Genomic DNA, 16,756 nt, shown 5'->3' with positions numbered 1-16,756 from the left:
GCATGTGTGTGTCATATGTAGAATGATGCATGGTTTTGTTTTTGGCTAACACAGTTAACGTGTTTCCATTTGGTTTTAGACTTTTGTTGTAGGTTCTGAAGGAACAAGCAAGAGGACAGTGAGGCTTATTGTGCAGGATGATTATTTTATCACCCTGCGCACAGGGGAAAACAAGCAGATCTGTACGACTGTACGGACAGCTGTACGGACAGGACAGAAGTTGGCGCTTTTTGAATCCCTCTTTCCCCTTTGCTTTTGGCATGAATGGCTGGCTGCGCTGCTGTCCATACAGGCAGAGTTGGACACAAAGGCGTGGACTGCAGAACAAGAAGGCAGGACACAAAGGGGCTTTTCCTCGTGTCTTTCCCTCTCTTGTGGAAAGCGACATAAAGACTGTAAGTCTCTCTTTCTTTGTGAGCAAGTGGGACTGCAGGTGATGTCTTTCGGAGTCTCTCTTTTCACTGGCTCAAGATTGTTCCAGAGTGGTTATCTCTAGCCTTTTGTGAGAGGAAGGGTTTGGCAGTTCAGAGGGTGGAAACAGGTCTGTTTATGGGCTGTTTTTGCTTGGCTGCAAATTCAGCTATGTGCTTGGGCTTTTGGCTGCAAGGACAAGGTCATTTGGTTATGTTTCTTGGCATGGGAGTGATGCAAGCTCGCATGGCTGTGTGCTCATGGAGCAGATTGTTTTCTTCCTGCTAGAAAGGAACAGTGGGACCTACAGTTATGGGCATCTCTATGTTGCCAGATGTTTCATGAGGGAACAGGTAACTAGATGTATTGGAAACAGGACATAAGTTTCAAAGGGAAACAGGCCTAAGGGTTTCATGTGGAAACAGGTCGTAGGTTTTCTCGAAGAGACATGTTTTTGGGTTTCTCCAGGAGATGGGTCACATGCAGGCAGAAGGTACAGGAATGGACACATGTTTGGTACAGCCTTGCTACTGATTGGACAGGGGACAGGGAAATGATGTCATTTTTTATGAAACATGCATGTATAAGGAGCCTGCAAGGCAACAGGAGCCTGGCAGAGTCATCTTTGATGATGATGGACATCATGGACAACAACAAAGGGCTGTAAATCAGCCATTACAGCAGGAAAACCAGCCCTTAAATGGTGCTGAAAATGGTCCAAATGGACAGCCAGATATGGCAGAAGATATCCCTATGGATATACCACAGTTGGAGGAGATACCGGGCATGATATTTCAGCCTTATGGCATGGAACAGGAGCCACCAATGGGTGATATGCAGGCTGGACAGCAACCTGCAAATGATGGTCATTGGGTACGGAGGTCCACAAGACCCTCCAGAGCCCCTGACAGGTTTGTTCCAGGGGTTGACTATTTGATGCTTACTGACTGTGGGGAGCCCTCATGTTATAAAGAGGCTTTACAGAGGGCAGACAAAGCTCTATGGGAGCGTGCCATGAAGTCAGAGATGGATTCTCTGAATAAAAATGGAACATGGAAGTTGGTGCATTTGCCTGCAGGCAAGAAGGTTTTGCCATGCAAGTGGGTTTACAGGCTCAAAGTTGCACCAGATGCAAAGCCAAGATACAAAGCCAGGTTAGTGGCTAAGGGCTTCAAGCAGGAATATGGTGTGGACTTTGAGGAGATCTTCTCTCCAGTGGTCAAAATGACCACACTTAGAGCTGTGTTGGCTTTGGTTGCGCATGATGATCTGGACTTGATTCAGATGGATGTGAAGACTGCTTTTCTTCACGGTGATCTCCATGAGGAGATATATATGCAGCAGCCAAAGGGTTATGCAGTGAGTGGAAAGGAGAAGCTTGTATGCAAGCTGAAAAAGAGTCTTTATGGACTCAAACAGGCACCAAGAGAATGGTATCATAAATTTGATACATTCATAAAATCTCAGAAATTCAGGAGAAGTGACATAGATCACTGCTTGTACACCAAGAAAGCTTTGGATGGCAGTCTATTGATCCTCATCTTGTATGTTGATGATATGTTGATTGCCGGGAAATCTCGTAAAGAGATGGATGCCTTGAAGCAGAAGCTGCATGAAACCTTTGATATGAAGGATTTGGGTGATGCAAATCACATTTTGGGTATGCAGATACTTCGGGACAGAAATCAGCATGTGTTGTATTTGTCTCACAAGGAATACATTGGCAAAGTCTTGCAGAGGTTCAATATGGACGGGGGGAAGAAGACTAGTACTCCTTTGCCTCCATATGTGAAACTCAGTGCTATGGACAGCCCACAGTCAGATAGAGACAGGGCTGATATGGCCAAGATTCCGTATGCTTCAGCTTGTGGCAGTCTCATGTATGCCATGGTTGCTACTAGGCCGGACATTGCATTTGCAGTGGGAGTGGTTTCTAGATACATGGCCAACCCTGGCAAGAAGCATTGGGAAGCAGTGAAAGGTGTCATGAGATACCTGAAGGGCACACAGGATTTGTGCATTTGTTTTGGCAAACAAGATGCATTAGTGCATGGTTACACGGATTCGGATTATGCCGGTCATCCAGATAACCGGAAGTCTACTACCGGTTATGTGTTTACATTCACAGGAGGTGCTGTGTCATGGATACCCAGGATGCAGAAGTGCACAGCCTTATCTACTACAGAGGCCGGGTATATTGCAGCCACAGAGGCTTGCAAGGAGGCATTATGGCTATCTCGGTTAGTGGTTGATTTGGGCTATACAGGGGATATTCCATTGTTGCATTGTGACAGTCAGAGTGCCATTCAGTTGGCAAAGAACCCTGTTTTTCATGCAAAGACGAAGCATGTGGATGTGAAGTATCACTTCATCAGAGAGGTGATAGAGAACAAGCAAATTCAGCTTGTTAAGATTCACACGGATGACAACCCGGCTGATCTGTTGACAAAGAGTTTGCCTCCGGAGCGGTTTGCTCATTGCAGACACTTGATGGGCATTGGATGAGGCCAGTTTCAGCCTTGATATGGCCTTGTATATTATCATGTACATGCTGATTTTTCTTTTCCTTTACTTAAGGGCACTTTGCCTTTAAGTGGGAGGTTGTTGGGGTAAAGGCATAATGCCCACCCTTATAGTGTGTACAAGCCCATAAGTTATAGTACATAGTACACTTAGTACTTTTAATGTACTAAGTGCATTATGTGTACTAGTGCAATATACATGTGTGATAGGGGAGTCACACACTCATGCCTCGTGAGTTGACTTATCCCCACAACTCTCTCTCTCTCTCCCTTGCTTCTCTGTGTATGTCTCCCATGAATGAACTCTAACCCTAATTGCTGTTTTCTCCCCATCACACACAGCAATGAATTTGGCCAGGTACTGGTGGTCATGGAGCAGGTTACTTGCATGTGACAGCTAGGCAGGCGATTTCCTGCATCATGGAGCAGATCGCATCGCTGAGGCATCTCTGCAACCAGACTGGACAGGCTTAGACCAGCATGATGGAAGCGGGTCTATGGGTTTTTGGCACCGTGATTAGATGGTGCATATGTGGATTTATCTGTCATGGAAACAAGACATTGGTCTTTCTAGAAGAAACAGGACTTTGGTATCGAGGATACAGGTCTATGGTTTATCAGATACAGGTCTTTGGTTTCATGTGGAGAACATGTTTCTGGATTCATGTGAACAGGTTATAGTTTTCTCGAGGTTACATGCGAGCTGTGACTATAGGAAGGACATATGGTTTGGTACAGCCCTACTGCTGTTTGGGAAAGGGTTGTGGGATCCATGGTTGAGATGGAGAAGACCTTTTCTAGCAAGGTGTCGTACAGGTGTGCCTTCTCTATGGAATGCTTTGCTGTAATAGCGAGAGTTCTTATTTGGAAAGTCCTGGGTGAAAAGCTAAAAGGGATTCTATTGGTAAAGGATTCGACAAGTTGTACTTTGTACTCATATTTGTTCAAATAAAGAAATACCGCAAGGGACGCCACTGCGTTTTGGGGCCAATCGGTGTCCTTGTACTATTTGCACGAGCACTCTAGCTCCCCTGTTTGTTTTACTTTTCCAGGTTCCCATGGGTGATGAAGTGTTTTGTGTGCGAGTGTCCACCGCCCGTCAAATTTCTGAAGGCCTGTTTCATGGTTCCATCGCCGGGATATCGTCAACTTTCTCAAGGAGGCGAGCCTGTGGTTTTCGCATCAAAAGCTTCTACATGAGGAAAGTGGAAAGAAAGTACAGGAGACAATATAGGATTATGAGTCTTTGCCTATATGAGGTGAAGAGGAAAAGCTAAAGATGAAGCTCAGGAGAAAAGACACCAAGAACAAGAAGTAGTCAGCCAGGAACAAGAAGCAGTTAAAGTGTTATGGTGCAAGAGATGGGTTGAAGGCTATGGCTTTCAACACTTCGTTACCGGTGGTATCTTCACGGAGGCTTTATGGGGTTCGGAAGGCAGCTTCTTTCTATGTTTAGCAGTGGTGATCTACTATGCTTCATTAGGGACTTGTGCTTACCAATTGGGTGGAGTGCAAGCAGGTTTTGGGTGCCTATGGATGTATCAAATGAGGCTCAAACGGAAGCAGAGAAACTTGATGAGGTTCTTATTCCAGAGCAGATACTGGCACACAAGGAAAGAAAGGTATGAGGTAAAGTTTCCTGTCGCTATCTTGTGAAGTTTAAAGAACTATTCACTGATGGATGTGAAGTGGATGGAGGAGGGTGACTTAGCAGGTTCACCTAAAGTATTGCAGCTTTATCTTGATGCCTTTGAGTTGGAGCCACCTCTTGCTACGGCTCATTCAGGTTCAGCAGAGCTTGGATTTGGAGCATTGCCTGATGCTCAAGAGGGGGATAGCACCTCCGCTCCCTTGTTATAGACAAGCTCAGTTTTTCATCTAGGAGTCGCTTGGTGACATCTTTGTATTCACCCGAGGTACTAAGGCTGACAGTACATCTCCTTATGGGACTTCTATGATATTGTGTACTAGTCACATGAGATGGTAAAGTTAGGTATGTTCACAGTCGGCCGCACCTTGAACTATAACTTCAACTATGGATGGTTTTTGCCTTTAGAACTAAGGTATGACTGAGGAAGATTGATCTTTGTCATATGGTTCTGGCTGTTCTTGACCACAGGATCGGTCAATTGGATATTGAGATGATGCTATTTGTGGAGTTGGTCTCCTTTGGAATGGCATGGTTTGGTTGAGCTCAAAGGCTGCGGCAACCTGAGCTAACACTTCGAGACTCTATGAAGGGCATTAGTCTTGCGCGCAGTCCTAGAGTTGGTTTGGTTCATGGATATATGGATTGAACTTTATTTGTGCATGTATTTATACACTTTCCGAGATATTATGGTATTATGGTGCCATTGGATCCTGGTACCCTTGAGAATACATTGGGTAATACTCTTGATGTGTCAGGATGAGATGCATGTATGTTGGTATGATACATCAGGTACTTTACCATGTTCATGGTGTATCACTGAGTGTGGCTCCTGCGGGATGGCCATGTGCAAAGTGGGTAAAGCATCAAGAGGGACATATGTGGGAAGTACTTCGTGGATGTACTGTTTGGATGCATTGAGTGCTTTCATATGCTCATGTTGTACCGTCAGTCGTGTGTCCTGCGGGATATCCATGGGTGTAAGGCTTGCGAGCAACCCTGAGACTGTTATTTTGGAGTGGGTAGAGCATCTTGAGGAGCATATTGTTTGCGAATGCATATATGTATCATGCATATGTTTGTCGTATGTAGAATGATGCATGGTTTTGTTTTTGGCTAACACAGATTACGTGTTTCCACTTGATTTTAGACTTTTGCTGCACGTTCTGAAGGAACAAGCAAGAGTTGTTTGTCACTTCGACGTGACAGTGTGACCTTATTGTTCAGGATGATTGTTTCATCACTCAGTTGCACTGGAGGGGCATTGCTTTGGTCATATGGGGAATCTTTTGGATGCTTACTATGTTATTGAGTGCAATCGAGGACGCTTGCACTTTTTCAAGAGAGGGGTACGTTACGACCCTGTGTTTTTCCCTCTGGACAACAAGCAGGTGGGCACGGGCACGGGCACAGGATGGACAGTGTGAACATGCATCAATTGGATATGAAAAGGAAATTCATTAGTGTGGCCAGCCCAAGTGTGAAAGGGGACAAAAAGGAATTTTAATGTTATAAGGTTTTTAAACCTTTGATGATTTAAAATATTATTTTTATGGAGGCATGCGTTTTTAAATCCTTGCTTTTGGCGTTTTTGAGAAAAAGCGCATCACCTCCTTATAAATTGAAGGGTGGCGAGCATGAAGGTGGCTATGTGGAGATCGTCGTGTGGGAGTCGCCGGCTGGATTATACTAGGTGCTGCTGCACGTATGGCTACAGGCGGCGGGTGGTGCTGCTGCGTAGGAGCCAGGCGACTGCTGATGCTGCCACCACGAGATGCTACTGCCGCCGCCAGGAGATGCTGCTGCCGCCGTCAGGAGATGCTGCTGCTACAGCTGCCGGGTGATGCTGCTACTGCTGGTTGCTGCTGGGCGCTGTCAGGTGGGCTGTGAACAGCTCTAGGCGCCACATGGATTGCTGCCAGCGCATGGATATCAAGAGTGCTATATGCACAGGCTGCCAGCATCCAGCGACCAAATAGGTGGGCAGCCAGGCAAGCGATCAGTTAGGTGGACAGCCAGTTGGGCAATCAGATGGACGCCAGGTGTGGGAAAGCGGTGCAGAGGATGGGCACACCGCAATGAATTTGGCCAGGTACTGGTGGTCGTGGAGCACGTTACTTGCATGTGACAGCTAGGCAGGCGATTTCCTGCATCATGGAGCAGATCGCATCGCCGAGGCATCTCTGCAACCAGACTGGACAGGCTTAGACCAGCATGATGGAAGCGGGTCTATGGGTTTTTGGCACTGTGATTGGATTGTGCATATGTGGATTTATCTGTCATGGAAACAAGACATTGGTCTTTCTGGAAGAAACAAGACTTTGGTATCGAGGATACAGGTCTATGGTTTATCATATACAGGTCTTTGGTTTCATGTGGAGAACATGTTTCTGGATTCATGTGAACAGGTTATAGTTTTCTCAAGGTTACATGCAAGCTGTGACTATAGGAAGGACATATGGTTTGGTACAGCCCTACTGCTGTTTGGGAAAGGGTTGTGGGATCCATGGTGGAGATGGAGAAGACCTTTTCTAGCAAGAAGGTGTCGTACAGGTGTGCCTTCTCTATGGAATGCTTTGCTGTAATAGCGAGAGTTCTTATTTGGAAAGTCTTGGGTGAAAAGCTAAAAGGGATCCTATTGGTAAAGGATTAACGCCACTGCGTTTTGGGGCCAATCGGTGTCCTTGTACTATTTGCAGGAGCACTCTAGCTCCCCTGTTTGTTTTACTTTTCAGGTTCCCATGGGTGATGAAGTGTTTTGTGTGCGAGTGTTTGTTCCACCGCCCATCAAATTTCTGAAGGCCGGTTTCAGTAATCAACAATAATTACTCTGATTAGGCAAATTTGCAAGGCTGAAGAAAAAAACCCCAAATCGATTTTATTGTACCTCTGTTGTTGTTGCTGAGAGCAGTAAGACAGCAACGTGGCACTCGATTGGACATCTACAAGTCGACGCTAGACAACAGCTGAGTTGCTGGCGTAGACAAGTGGGCGTTGAGCATAGACAAGCAAGGCAGGCGACATACAATGTGAAGTTGAACGCTCTGATATCATGTTTAAACAGGAGTGACCTATGGTGGCTTGAAGGTGAAGGCAGTCATGGCTATGGAGCCGATAGAGATAGAGAAAAAGTTTAGAGAGAGAAGACAATGCTAGAGAGAGAGAGAGAGATGGAGCGAAATACACGACACAATGATATAACTATTGATTGATTTCTTCAATGAAGTACATGCACCTTTATAGGTTACAAAGGTTGTCTCAGTGTGACATCACTGCTTATGTCATAAGACACAAAAATATCAAGATATTATTATAACCCCTCTAAGAGGTGCTTCACACACAAACACACTTCCACAAATTGCCAACAAAACGAAAGATGTCTGGCTGTTTGTATTGGATAACCACCACCCCCTCCATCCCCTTCTTACTACTTGTACATCTTGTTCCTAACGTCCATTGTTGTTCTGGACATCCAGGACCAGTAACCTGTAAGCTTATGTCACAACTAGTGACAAGCCCACTCTTAGTGTCCACGTTGTCTACCTTCCAAGGTCTAGATGTCACCATTTGGCCACCCAATTGGTCCACCCATGCTTTCTCATCACGTATGTACATTGGACTGGTGTCCATGGCAGTTGTATATACCGGGGATTGATGCCACTCATGTGATACTGTGGAATTGACTTTCCGTTGGGACTTGTGTCTTTGTGTGCATGCCCGGAAATGCCTGGTGGATTGGTGTTCCATTGAGTCTAGTACCTCGTGTACTTGCTCGGAGCACGTCTATTTTGGTATAGTCTCATGAACGGGGATTGTCCATACCAATGCTACATTGCATAGCATCTTTATGTGCTTGCTTACAATTGAAATTGCATGTTGTTTTCATGCTTGCTTGACCAATGTGCAGTTTCGGGTAAGAGGACGCCCGCCCGTGAACCGTCCGTGTGAAACTGTCTGCTGACATGGTTATGTGGCATGTGACAGGTGGTAAGTATCGATCATAAACCTAGCCTTAGGAATTAGCACTAATTTATAAGTGACTGTGTACACACTTCATTAAGTTTTGCGCATCCAAAACTCACTTATAAATTATGACCAGTTCGATGTTCACACACACTGATGTCCCGAGGTGGACAAAACCCAATGTCCACCACCCAGACCTTATCTCCTTTGTACAAAGGGAGTAACCAGCCATGTGTCCGTCCTAGCTTGCACCACATAGCATCTACATGACACCTAGAGTGGACAACTCACCACCTCACTCTTCCCTCTCTAGAAGTAGACACCTTCTTCATGAGACCTCTTGGGCTGTATTTTCTGCACTTTCTTCCGAACTCCATATCCAAGCTTGCTAAGGTGTTTCCCAAGCTTCCAAGAGTGTTTCTGGGTGCTATTCACTCTCCTACACACTCCCAATGACTGAAATTCAGCAAAACAACTCTTTTTCTTGGTGTAATTTCTGGTCTTTTGTTGAAAACCCTAATTTCAACCTTCCTTTCTCAAGTTGAACCATAGGGGAAGTTCCCTTCATCCTCTTGAAGACTTTTGTCACGAACAAATCAAAGATTTCAACACTCCAAGCACTTCCATCGCGAAGACTTCCGTTGTCATCGACTCTACTTGCAATTGGTAAGCTTTTATTCTTAAATATGGAAGCAAGTAGCAAGGGAAAGGAACCGGATTCCAAGATCACATACCTTGTGTAGTGTTCTCTTGTCCTACGTGCTCTCTTGCAAAGTGTTGCTACCTTGTGTTGGTGGAACAATAGAGAGCAGATGATAGGGAACATGGACACTTGAGAAGGTAATGTGAGTTGCAAGTCTACACCGACAACCACTTTGTTTGCAATACTGTATTCATATACATTCGTATGCAAATCTCGTCAGAAATGCCCATGACACTAAAAGAATGGCTGTAAAACAGAAAAACAGCAAATAGATCTTGCAAAGCAGCACATGTGCAAAAGAACTGAAGTAGAAAACTTGTTATCTACGAGGGCTGCCCGTAGGTGCATACAACCAACAGCAGTAGCTGAAAAAATGATGTGTTATAGGTTGGACAAGAGCTGGTCGGCCAGTATAAAAACAGTGGGCTGGCCGACTATGCAAAAAAATACTAAAATAATGTCTAAAAAATAGACAAAAATAGCCAAAAAAAATATCTAAAATAAGATGAATGCATGGCCTCATAAATCTGGCTAGATACAGCATGAAATATGCACATATATGTCCAATTTGGAGATGATAATGCCAACACCTCCTCTTCAGCACCAGATGGGCGGACCGACTCCAGCACGCTGAAGAAAGACCTCCAAAGAGTCTGAAGGAACAACCTCCTCATAAAAGACACAAAGCTCGCGAAGATATGGTACATCTAAATACCGAGAAGGTCTTCAGAAGAAGCCACGAGAAGATCGAGAAGATATCGAAGACGAAACAATAGGATCAATCTGAAGAGAGAAGCCCTCATAGATGGTACCTCCTCTGCATCTGCAACAAGTATTGGGACCGAAGTAGACTTCTCCTCTGAAGAAGGAGGAAATGAAACAACCATTGGAACAAACTGATCATCAGTGATAGTAGAAGTTGTCAGGTTCAAAGTAGGGACACACTCCAAGATAGTGGAAGATGCCTCCTCTGAAACATAGGAAGGAGAAGCAACTGCCGAAGTAGGAAGCTCGAGAATATGTGAGGATATCTCGGCAAAATCATCCACCTGCCCAGTAGAAGAACCACTATCCTCCTCTGAAAGAGACGAGAGAAAATCTGCAATAATAGCATCAGTATGAAACAACACAAGGGAAGGGAGATACTCATCCAAAGGGATTATAGGAACTGATAAGGTCTCTATCAGAAACTCCTGTAAATAATCCTCTGTTGCAGATAGGGCACTGACTTCTGAATCAGAAGACTCCTCTGTGACCACTAGGATGGACTCATCCTGCTCCTGTGAAGATGAAAGAACAGGGGGATCATAGACAGCAAGAAAAGCCATCTTAGCATGAGACTTCGTACCCTCCTCTGTCGTTGGCGAAGTATGTGAACCATCTGCCATGGGTGAAGTGTCTAAGCCATCGGAGGAGGACTCCTGTTTTGCTTTAGCTTTGACTTTAGCTTTGCGGAAAGCAGCTTGTCTGGCAAAACATTTGGCCTCATAATGACCAAGTCGACCACAAAACTCACAAGATTCCTTCATCCTGGAACCCTTGTTACTGTCAGAATCGTCGTCGTCAGAAGATGACTTTGTGGTGACTTTCTGCTTGTTGTTGTTGGAGTTCCCTTTTCCGCCTTTGCCTTTGTCCTTGCCCTTGTTAGAGGCAACGAAAGCAGACTCTGACTTGCCTTTTCCGCAAAGCATGCACTTGTCGTGGGACTTGGAGATAACTCACGACTTCCTCAAAAGGGGGGAGAGGCTCACGGAAGTAGATGTGATCTGTGAAAGTCAAAGGATGATGGCAGCTTACCAAGTAGTTTATGGATCGGGTTGTTGATTGAGCTCCCATACTCCTCAAGCTGCCTCTTGATCCTTGTGAATTCCCCAATCTTATCAATGATATTATCTGAGTCACTGATGGTAATCTTCTCAAGATCCGCCTCCAACTTAGCAATCTTCACGGAAGATACTCTCCCGAACCTCCTCTGAATCTCATTCCACATCTAACTGGCATCACTCTAGGAAGATATAAATTGTGTCTGGATAGATGGTGTCATACAATGGATGATGATGAGACGGGCCCGTGCATCCAGAACTCCACGAAACGCGGGATCCACCAAGTGAGGAGTGGTGACAGAGGGCCACACACCTGCTCCTTCAAGAAGCAATTGCGTATAAAACGACCAAGTATGGTAGTTGGTAGCAGTCAGCTTCATGGAATCACTCACTTGAGGGGGTGAATAGGATGGCATATGGGAAGGGATTGGGATGAGGGTTTGTGGGAGGGGAGAAACAAGAGAAGTGGTGGTGGTGGGGAATATGGAGGGGGAAATGAAACAGAAATCTGGGAAGAAGGCAGAGAAACAGGAAGCTGGGAAGAAGCTGCCTGTGAATTTGGGGCTTGGGAGCGGGGAGAAGAAAATAGAATCCCTGAGTGAGAAGAATGACTATGACCAGAAGCCATATCTCTGATAACGCAGCAAAATCCTCCTCTTCAACAAAGCTGATCAGAAAATCAGCAAACTCCTCCTCGAAAGCTGAGTGCAGCCAAGAGAAAGGAAGGAGAAGAAAGGATGGGAGGGTGGGAAACCAAAAGGAGAGGTAAGAAATGACTCCCTTGGGTTAAAACCCTGTTGTAGCACCAAAATACGAGAAAGAATAAAGAAAAAGTAGGATTTCTAGCTTACATGAATTTTTGAGAGTTTTCCTTTGGCTTGATGGTTATGCATGGCCTCATAAATCTGGCTAGATTTATGCATGGCCTCATAAATCTGGCCAGATACTGCATGAAATATGCACATATATGCCCAATCTGGAGATAATAATGCCAACATCACTATGTACTTAATTCTCCCAAGGGCCAAGATCAATATACTTTATTTGAATAAGGGACCGGTCGTTCCGGCTCATTGTGTGTCTCTTGTCAATTCAACAAATTACTTCTTGTACTGAGCATGTTGTCCATTAAATCTTGGTGTATTTAAGTGTATTGATTAGCATTGTGTTCAACCAAGCTACATTGGTACCAGAGCATACGGTTCTCTTTCACTTCTATCATGAGAGACAATCACCGTGAACACTATCTATCTCTACACTTAGAACACTATGGACAGCCGTACAATGAATGTTAGAGATGCTAACACAAGAGGCGGGGACAATGAAATGCATGCCTCCAATGCTTTATCATGTGGTGCACACTAGGGAACATGAATATGTGGGATAACCGTCACATGGCCAAGAGAAAATGCAGGAAGAAGAGTCCATAGTTTTAAGGGCTAAACTTACTCGTATGTAAGCTCTTCTCCATGCACAACAAGAAGAACTGAAGCTCTACCGCCGCGAGGATCCATTGGTACATGACCGTTTGAAAGCCAAGAAAGCTGAATCTTATATGGATCATGGAATGGCAATGATTGCTCAAGAGTTGCATATGCAACCGAGAGATGCAGCACGTGCATACTTGGCTCGTACCGAGGATACCTATGCAGAAAAGGCAACCATCCCACACGTCTTGGAATCCCCACATGTGCCCGAACAAGAACTTATGTCTAAGAGAATGAATCTCCATGCTATGGGAGAGGAACCATCTGCGACTTCACGCCATGCAAGGAGTACCTTATGTAGCCCGTGAAAGATACAATGTTTATGGCGATGGTCAAAATGTATGTCAAATGCAATTGCCGGTTGAAAATGTGCATGCACAACACATGTAACATGGGCTGCATTTTTATGTTGGTACAGGTATTCCTCATATCTCTCATGCCTTCGCATGTGCTTGTGAGGGAGAAGCTATCGCTAAAAATGCACAAATGCATATTGAGAAGCCAGCCATGCCTCATGCTTACAGGGCACATGTGTCTATGCCTTATGCATCACCTTTTGCTCCTAAAATGCTGCCAGTCATCACAGGGACTATCCCAATAGACAAACATAGGGGAAAACATGTTGAGATACAGACACATGCATCAAAGTCTCATGACTTCAAATCCGGAGACAAATCTGTGAAGTTTGACGCATATCATGGGAAATATGATGCATCAAAGGCACTTGCTTTTATTGCCTAGTTTGATATTACTTTCAGTGATGAGGATTTCACTCAGAAATCCATGATCTGACATGTAAGCATGTTCATGAAAGGCACTGATGCCCATTAGTGGCTCATGGAGAAGCTCTCACCGGATCCTCTTAGATCGTGGAAAGAGTTCAAGGACAAGTTCTATGCCCAATTCTTGCCTCCCAATGCATTGAATGAGATAACAATGAAGTGGGATTGAGTGAAGCAAAATGAAAGAAAAACAATGAATGTATATGTACAAAAGTTTTGGAAAGTACTTTTGGAGATGTCTCCATTTATGCATGTCACCGACGCGGAAAGGAAGACTAAGTTTAAATCGGGATTGCAACCCGTGTACAAAGCAAGACCACAAATGTATCCCGGTCACACCTTACACCAACTAATCGCAGTGGCAACTGCTTTGGGTATTGAAGTGGAGGACATGGGTCCTCAAATTGAAGCAGAGGCTGCCTTTGTTGGTAGAGAAGTGCATGTTATGCCTATTATTGGCAAGTTGCACATACACATTCAAGGCTATGTGGATCATGAGGACTTTCTGGTGGCGCCTTTGAATGACTGTGATGATCTATGCAAGGCTTACAAGACCAACAGGATCACCTTCATGCATAAAGGCCGAGAGCATGTAATTGATGCTGGTGAAGAGGGTGATACCACTGGAAGGTCTTCTCGAGCATAAGTAATAGCTTTCTCAAGCGGGTGAGGTAATTAGTGACCTTTTCACTCTACTTCTATATGCAAAACTCTCCACGTCGATAAATCAACAGGAGCAAATTCCTTCACGAGTGCCCAACAACTGTTCCATATCTTGACCACCTGGTGCTTCAAAGAACCTTCCCACCACAACAAGGCAACACCAGAAGCTCTTTGGACAATGTGTGCCATCGATCTCCTACCCCTTTCTAACCTATTTAGTGTGTAAGTCATACCTATTTACTTGCCATTCAATAGTGTCATAACTATAACTTGCCTAACTAGCAAACCACAAGAAGGAAACAAACACGAGCAACTACAGATGCAGCATAGGCCGCTATGCCGCCTTCTTTTAGATGGCCATCATACCTACTATCAGGCAGTTTAGCTGTCAAACACAGCTCAATGTGAAAACATAAATGAAAAATTAGAGAGACTAAATGAAACGTTCATGTGTTCATTGTAAAGGTGGTGTGGAATGGCATTTTTAATGGCCGAAACCTTCCCTCTTACCTCGGTGAGAAGATTTAATATTGCTGAGCGAATAGTCATGTTTGGCAACGATCCATCAGGTAGGGGTTCTAGCCAGTTTTTCAAAACAGACAGCACACCTCTATCCAAAAACTCCTGTTGCAACTGTCTCCTGCAAGAAAAGGAACTTCCCTCTCAGTCAAAGTGACCTCTCCATACCTTCCTTTAGCGGAAAAAAATACATTTTTGACATCTAGTATACATTGTTCAGCATTAGTGCGACTTGCCAAATTCCAAACAAAACAATAGCTTACTTTGACAAAACATTGACGAGCGAAGGAAGCAATTCCAGCTTATTGATGGCTGGTTTTGATTGCCTGTTCAACTCAGCATCCTCTTCAGCTGCAACTTCCAGTCGAGCCATGAACTGCTCCACAAGCATTGCAATTTCTTCTGGCGACCGTTCATATTTCTTGTTCTTTGACTTCCCCGACTTGAACATATTTTTCAAATCATCATCTTCCTCCCCTTCTTCAGCCTACAAACGTACATAAAGAGCAGTTTGACAGGTACACAATGTGCAAAAAGGGTGGAAATCCCATACATTATACAACAGAGACTGAAAATTCTTGGCATCTACCTGAGGAGCATCACCGATGGAGCCAGCCTCATCATCACTATATCCCAAATGACTAACAGGATCTGCTCCTGTATCATCGATAAAAGCATCATCATCTTTCGTCCGCACCCCTTCATTATCATCCTGCTTCAACAAACAACAATCTCAAAGGGAAGTAAACTACAGCATGCTGTAGCAATGACTAGAATATGTTGAAAAAACAATAACCACAAATGTATCAAATACGTTACATGCTTAGGCCTAAAAGGCCAACCCATGACATACTGAAACCCTATGTTTACACTGGAGCATGCCAAAACCCTATGCTGTCAAAGGACATGTAAAACAAAACATAATGGAACTGTTCGGAAAGCACCTCAGATTCATTTCCTGCAACAGAGTCCCACATTTCCTTCATTTCCATATCTCCCCGTTTGCCAGTATGGGAGGGAGCACTGGGTTTCTCCCTCTTCTTGCTACTCTTGGCAAGCTTCTCTGCATTTCCTAACTTGGATTTTCCTTTTCCTGCTTCTTTGGAGGGTTTGCTGTCCCTTTTCCTGATTTTCTTGGGTCGCTCCTCCTCGGGTTCTACTATGTCGTCTTCATGGTCGTCCAGGGGTTCTGTGTAGGGTACCTCATCATCAGAGGGGCTCTCCCTTGCAGTTTTCTTGATCAGCCGTTTCCTGGGCTTAGGCTTGGGAGCATCAGCATCGTCGGCAGACTCTGCACCGAATTCAGCTTCTTGCTCCCAATCCTCTTCTTCGGCAGGCTCGGGGGATGCCTCCCTGTCGGATGGGGCGTCCGGATCGAAAATGGGCTCTCCTTCTTCGTCATAGTCACTGCAAGAACGCACCCACGCATGGTTTTACAAGTCCGGATTCAAAACACCAGTTTTTAGGGTTGCAAAGGCGAGATTCCAAAAACACAGAGATCGGACAGAGCACAGACCTCGAGCTTGAAACAGAAGGTAACCGCAAATTCTTACCGGTCCATTGCTGAGAACTTGCGACGCGATGGCAGAGCCGTGGGATCACAGGAGTCGCGCAGGGAGAAGAAAGAAATGGCTTGTGCGCGTTCCAGATATATATCTATATTTATATTTATTTAGATTTAGATTTATACATTATATATTCATGTCTACTGATTTAAAATTAAATATAATTATAGATTTTTAATTATTCCTTGCTATATTTCACGATTTTTTATATATTCAAAATATAAATTTTATAATGTGTAGAGAGAGAGAGAGTATAGTAAGGCTTTTGAAAACAAAGGTTTATCAAGGAAGCATTATCAAATCCTTAAATAATTAAATCAAATTGTTGTATCATAAGGTGCACACACACATGCACCCCCCCCCATGGGTGCACACACATGCACCCATGGGAGGGGGGGATAAAAAGAAATAATAGTTGTGAATTTGTATACGCGATTATTTATTTTAGTAAGCAAATAAATCATGCCTCTTTGACTTGAAAGAGGCACACCAAAAATAATTGGCACGCATCCCTTTAAAGTTCTAGATTCTCCAAGGTAGCCTCTCAAAAAATTTAAAAAAAAGGTTCCAAACTCAACAAGGTAGCCTCTTAAAAAAACCCAAAAAAAAGGTTCCAAATTCAACAAGGTAGCCTCTTAAAAAAAGTTCTAAACTTAGCAAGGTGCCGTCT

General features: G+C 44.4%; 1 protein-coding gene across 1 annotated transcript in view; it reads right to left on the bottom strand.

The window, feature by feature from the left end:
* The window catches only part of IWS1 (Transcription elongation factor (TFIIS) family protein), a 45,003-nt gene extending 28,848 nt beyond the window's left edge, over positions 1–16,155 (bottom strand). The window contains exons 1-5 of the mRNA XM_086773296.1: positions 16,075–16,155; positions 15,466–15,928; positions 15,111–15,233; positions 14,785–15,008; positions 14,513–14,642 (exon numbers count right to left, since the gene is read on the bottom strand). Of these exons, the coding sequence (XP_086629422.1) occupies positions 14,513–14,642; positions 14,785–15,008; positions 15,111–15,233; positions 15,466–15,928; positions 16,075–16,082 (948 nt within the window). The 5' untranslated portion in view covers positions 16,083–16,155. The remainder of the gene's footprint in view (positions 1–14,512; positions 14,643–14,784; positions 15,009–15,110; positions 15,234–15,465; positions 15,929–16,074) is intronic.
* Positions 16,156–16,756: the final 601 nt, after the last annotated feature.

Source organism: Cibotium barometz, chromosome 33 (genome assembly GCF_041138505.1).
Source record: "Cibotium barometz isolate CiBa-2024 chromosome 33, ASM4113850v1, whole genome shotgun sequence".
Classification (NCBI taxonomy): Eukaryota; Viridiplantae; Streptophyta; class Polypodiopsida; order Cyatheales; family Cibotiaceae; genus Cibotium; species Cibotium barometz.
This window is presented reverse-complemented; position numbering and strand designations above follow the sequence as displayed.